This window comes from Ceratotherium simum, chromosome 21, assembly GCF_057802395.1.
Source record: "Ceratotherium simum simum isolate JZ-2026a chromosome 21, ASM5780239v1, whole genome shotgun sequence".
NCBI classification, from domain to species: Eukaryota; Metazoa; Chordata; class Mammalia; order Perissodactyla; family Rhinocerotidae; genus Ceratotherium; species Ceratotherium simum.
In genome coordinates this window covers 39,947,683-39,953,682 of record NC_141920.1, presented here as the reverse complement: position 1 = coordinate 39,953,682, position 6,000 = coordinate 39,947,683, and the positions used below count along the sequence as shown (strand labels likewise).

The 6,000-nt window shown below is 37.9% G+C and overlaps 1 protein-coding gene across 1 annotated transcript in view; it reads right to left on the bottom strand.

The window, feature by feature from the left end:
- Positions 1-6,000, bottom strand: part of SPTLC3 (serine palmitoyltransferase long chain base subunit 3) — a 156,735-nt gene that overhangs the window by 1,412 nt on the left and 149,323 nt on the right. Inside the window, exon 12 of the mRNA XM_004433748.3 lies at positions 1-2,533. This exon is cut by the window's left edge and continues 1,412 nt beyond it. Within this exon, the coding sequence (XP_004433805.1) occupies positions 2,420-2,533 (114 nt within the window). The 3' untranslated portion in view covers positions 1-2,419. The remainder of the gene's footprint in view (positions 2,534-6,000) is intronic.

Genomic DNA, 6,000 nt, shown 5'->3' with positions numbered 1-6,000 from the left:
GTAATCCCTATTGAATTGAAATCATGGTCTTACTAACTTAGCAGTAGAAGACTTTTTCTTATAAAAATTAAAAATTGTCAGTATTCACAATTATCCTTTTAACCAACCTCATTCTGTATGACATATACTCTTATTTTACCAGCCCAAGGGACCTAGGTCCCTCCTAATGTGCTCAGGAAACATTCCACTTGGATTACAGTTGTTCTCATATGTGTGTGTTCAACATAGACTCTGACAGAGATAGGTCTTTTATCTTGTACTCGAGAATGTAATAAGTTGCCCCAGGACTCTTGGATCTTAATGAAAAGGGATTAACCTCCTCCCTGCCTCCCATGCCAAGTAGGTAAGTAATTAATTTCCTATCACAAGTTAGACTCAAGCTCTTTTATAAAAGTAATAATGGTAGACATTCCTGCTCATGAAGACATCCCTCTAGAGGTTTAAAACTCAAACAATGGATGTGAAGGTATGTGTGAAGATCACAGACATTCAGAATGGAAGGGGATGTTTATTGCTTGCTCAGATGTTCCCCTGTCTTCTTTTTCTCCTGTTTCTTTTATAGGACTGAAGGCCTTCATGCATTTTGGACAATTAACTAGGATCAATTTCATTTAAATGCATATTTCCAAGAGAAAAGACCTATGTGTCTTCCTTTTCTCTGCACATTTATACAACATATATTCTTTTGCACAAGTAATGCTGCACCTCTTCGCATCATTGAGGAGAGTTGGAATTTAGTTATCAAAATCAGTCATTGGATGCGGCAGCTGCATTTTCAGAACCCACTTCCTCGCCTCTTCCGCTAGTAGTATTCCTTACAAAAGCTCATGAAGAACTTTATCATTGTGATCCAGTTTAAAATGATATACCCACTAGGGCTTATAATTTTCCTGAAGAAAGCTGTCCACACTGATCACTTTTATCCTTTAATAAGCTCTGAGCAGCAGGACATATTACTCCATCCAACACTGGTGCTTCGGGTTGAGTTTCTCTCTCGGTGCACAGCATGAAAGCTTGGGTCCATCTGTGTCACACCAAGTCAACCTTCTCTTGAAGTGATTTGTTTCTAGTTTCATTTGGTGGAGTGGAATGTTCTGTAACTCATTCAAACTATTACAAAAGCTTTGCTAAAAGGTCACCACTGCTCTTTGGAGTTTCCAAATCTGGGCATCATCTGGGAACTTGTTAAAGATAAGGTTTTCCACCAGCTTTTTCCATACCAACTAGATCCAATTAGCAAAACAGTACTATTCAGAGAAGTCTGTGTTCACATTTAGAGAGACAGAGAGACAGAGACAGAGAGAGACAGAGAGACAGAGAACACAAGTAAATTACAGTTAGTTGTCTAATAGTGTGCAAGCCCACTTTGCACCAAATTGGAGTGCATTGCCAGATGACAGTACCGTTTAATAGCCATGAATGGAGGTGTCAGTCTTGAAAAAGTTGAATAGAATTTGCTTTTAAATGTTGTTTTTGAATCAGTACATTCTTCAAGTTTAGTCTTGGGAGTCAACTCTAAATGAAATTGAATCTTACCATTTACTCAAAATTCAATAAGAAGATGACAATTCATTCCATGAAGTAATAAAGGCTATGCATGTTAAACATTCACTCTTTATGGCACCAACAACATTCAAATTGTTATAACTTTACAATTTTAGTCGAGGCCTAAAATTGGCTTGTGCTTGCTTTCTGCCCTCTTGCTTATGAAACAAACGTCTTGAATTTTCCAATCCTCAAAAGCTCAGCTGTAAAACTGTAAGAGACCAGCAAGAGAAAAAGGAAAGTTTCCTTCAAAGACGTCTCTAGTCACTGCTGGCCAGTTCTGCTGTCTCCCTCAAAACATTAACTATGGCTTTTGACACTGGTCCTTGGAAAAAGTCCAAATGTGGCAAATGGTGGAAGCAACATTTCTTTACCCTCCTGCCTGGAACTTCGCATGATGCGGATGAGTTCTAGCTAGTGCTTTCATGGGTGGAACAAGGAGGTCAGCTACTGCCCACCACTCTTGCCATGTCTGCAGATGAAATCTGTAAACACATCGTGAGATCTACTGAATAAGCAATCAAAACCCTTTCATTTGGTTGGAACTCCTGAAAGGGCCTGGACCAAAGAGGCTGCACAGTAGCAGCTAAAACACAGGCTCATTGCCATTAAAAATATTCTTAGAAGTGTGTGTGTGTATTTCTAGTAGGATACTTGGGAGAGGGGAAACTTAAAATCTGGAGCCATCTTTTTGTCTACACGGTCCTGAGTTGGAGACATTGAAAACGCAACGACATCTTCCTGAGTTCAATGAAGCTGGTGCGGAAACCAAAATTATCTTTAGAAAGGGGGAGAAATCCATTTATATTCCTTCTGAGGCAAAGAGGGAAGTCTTTCTGGCAAAATCTTTAGGTTCCATTCAGGACCAGGACACTTAATCGTCAAGTTCAAAGCTTGTCTCATCATAGAGTTCAGGGCGTGCTGACTTCCTGTGCCGGGAATATTTCAGTTGTAGGAGATCACCCATCTCATCCAGAGCTTCCAAAACCTGCAAAGAGATTGCCTTCCATCAGTTATCTTTAAACCCCTAGGTGGATCTGTTCTCTAGAGCCTCACAGAGAGCCACAGTCTTCTTTTGCTAGCTTCTTTGATTTTAAAGAAAAGGAGAAAGATCGAAATCATTAAGGTGTGGTTTATAAGCCAGCCTTGGAGGAACATTAGATGCTAATGTTAGATGCTATTTCATATTCTTTAATAGTCTAACTCCACATTATGAATGTTTAAATTTATATTTGGGGTGTGAGGAGAGGAATAAAAGCATCTAACCCATGCTTACCCTTTAAGCCTTTACTTTAAAGTTTAATGACTCATATAACCTTGTGGAAGAAAAAGATAAGGTTGCAGATTACCCGTTGGTTATGATTTCAAGACACAGCAAATCAACCTGGCCAAAACCAAAATGGCAGCGTTGTGGGAGCTAATTAGCATCCTCCTCTCTCCTCCCACGCTTCACTCTTCCCTTACCCAGCTTTTAAATACTCATCTCTGTGTTCCATAGAATAATAGAAATTAAAACTACAAGGGACCAAGCACTAATCTGTTTCAATTGTCTTAATTCAGGCAGGTAAATGTATCCCCAATTTTACAGATGAAACAACTGTGATCCCGAATATACAATATGTAATTCTTATTTCTAGTGTATCACTAATCCTATGGCATTGGGCATGTGTTTTTAACTTTTTTGGGCCTGTTTTTCCTAGCCTGTCAAATGAGGAGGAAGATGATAGCAGAGTCTAATGTTTTGAAAAAGGTAAAGTGAGAGTTGTTCACATTAGAATCAAGACTAGTGGAGCTCATGGAATTTCCCCTTTGGGAAGTTTTTCAAATTGACATCAGTTAAGATATCCACCAGCATGTTAAGAGTAGTTTATTCCTGGGTGATAGGATTATGAGTGATTAAAGTGTTCTTTTTACTTCTCTGTATTTTCTAATTTTTTTACAACAAATCTAAGTACTAAGAAAAGGTAACAAAAGTTCTCCTTTAAATAACATCAATTTGGGATAGTATCTATTGCTCTTTGCTGAAGATGGGGGATGGAGTAGCTCAGTGGTTTTCAAAGTGGCATAACTGCACATTTGTGGGATGTGCATGATAATTCATGGAGGATGTGGGAGGAAAACAGAGAATTTCTATTCATTTTAATCTCAACCTTTTTAACTTCTCTTTTGATGTTTATTTTATAATGTACATGATATACTGGTAATGCATATATAATTTATAAATGGATTTATGTTGAAGCCCACTGATCAAAGACTACCCAGAACACACCTGTACTCAAAGAAAGTTAGCTTGTTGAAGCAGGGAAGAGAGCACTCTAGAAGAACCATGGAGCCTCTTAGTAACAGGAAGTTGGGAAGGGCAACTTATGGCATTTGGACTTGTGCCTGAGATGACTCTAAGGAAGCAGGCACCAGTACTAGGTTGGATGCTGTCAAGAAGTGGGAGAAATTCAGTAATTGGCTATATGTAGAATTCTCATCTGGAAGGCAAGAGGATTAAGGCAAGGCGAGAGCTGTCATTGGTAAAGGAGTAGCTATCACTCCTGTTAGTAAAGGGACATTTGGCCTCGTTTCTGTCTTGTTCCAAATATGAATGGACTTGTCTAATATTGTTTATTTTCTGTGAGCATTATTTATGTTCAGTTACTACTCAATGCCCTGGCTGTTCAAGGGGTCATTTTTCACTTTCTTTTATGTGTATATTAGGGAACCTGTCAAAAGTTTTTTATTGCTGTGGGTTCATGATCTCAAAAGTTTAGAGGCATCTGTCTAGGAGATGTCTCAGTGCTTCTTCCAAACTAGATACTCCATAGGAATTAAGAACTTGTGATGAGAATCACAAGGTCTGGTATCTGCAGAATTGGGTACTCATGAGTACCTCAGTGCTGTTGGACCACAAAAAATACAAATCCACCTATGCTGTCCATCCTCTCCTGTCATCTCTGGGGTCCTGCTCCCTACTCATGACCTCTTCTCTCCCACACCTGCAGCGCCCCTCTCTTTACTCTCTTCTTCCCTTGAAGTGTAAACATGTTCATCTTCCCTTATTTTCAAGGGCTTTTTCTAAACCTATTTTTCTTTCCTTCTTGGAAAGAAAACTTCTTGGAAGTCTTGCCTACTCTTTTACCACCAACTAATTCCATTTAAAAGAAATAATTTGTTAAAATTAATGTACTGAAAATTTATATTCATTTTAGAGAATCTGGACAATATAGAAGGGTATAAAAAACAATAACAGCAAGGTTCACCCATCATCTCAATACCTAGAGTTAGCTCAGTTGTTAATATGTCATTCAATAAATCTTTATTGTGTACCTACTATGTAGTATACACTAGTTTAAGTTCTAAGAATATAATGATGAAAGACATGTGTGTGTATAATTTGAGCTCAAAGTATGCTCTTTGCTTTTTTACTCTTTGTATTCTTATTTCTGCTCCCTGTATTCCCCTACAACTATCCTCTCTGTGGAATATCATGCTCCTACTAATTGCTAATCCAATGGTTTCTTCTCATCTCTCACCCCATTTGAACTTTCTGCAGTTTCTTGGGGACATTTTGATCTTCCCCCTCCTTGAAACTTTTTCCTTTTTACTGTGTTTAACACTATGCTAGCTATATCTTTTCCAAGAGCTCTGGCTCCATCTAAGTCTAGTTTCTCACTTGTGATTCCTATATAGACAACTGTGGGAGCATAGTGGTGGGAATGAGTTATTATGTATGAAGTTATTATATATGAGTTCATTCATTATATATTCATATAATTACATATTCATTTATTATATATTCATATATTATCATTAGTTGCTTATTGATTAGTATCTCCTCTTAAACTTTTTGCCCCAGGGTTTTGCACATAGTAGACACACAATAATGTCTGTGAAACTGCATTGACATTATGAGATAGTTCCATCAACCCCAAACTGATTGAGATGGCTTAGTTCTCTGATATTACTCATCCACATAAAGAATGAAATCAAAGGACAATGAAATGTGGTTTTTAAATCATTTACACCTCATTTAGGTCTGGCTGATACGATAGATCTGTCTTTGTTATTGGTTTTCCAACATGTTGCTTAGTTGGGTCATATTTTATTAAGATGGATTTGATGGCTATGAAAAATATCAGGAAACAGGCAGTTAATGCTGAAATAGCATATTTGATTAGCTTTTGCATTTTAGAGCAAGTAAATAGCACAAGTGGCTACTCAGTTAGACTTTTCTATAAAATCAGAACACTGACTTGACTCAAGTCTTCACTAAACTGATTTTCTTTTCTATCTGCTGGGTTGATCACATTCTTGGCATATCCTTGTTTCTTAGCAGTGAGTTTTACTGGTGTTATTTTCATAAACCACCCAAGAGAAACCGAGGGAAGTCCAAGCTAGTTCAATTAAAGAACATGCTCAGAATCCAAGGTACCAGTACTGGAGATTCTGTTGGCCAGTGGCGTACTC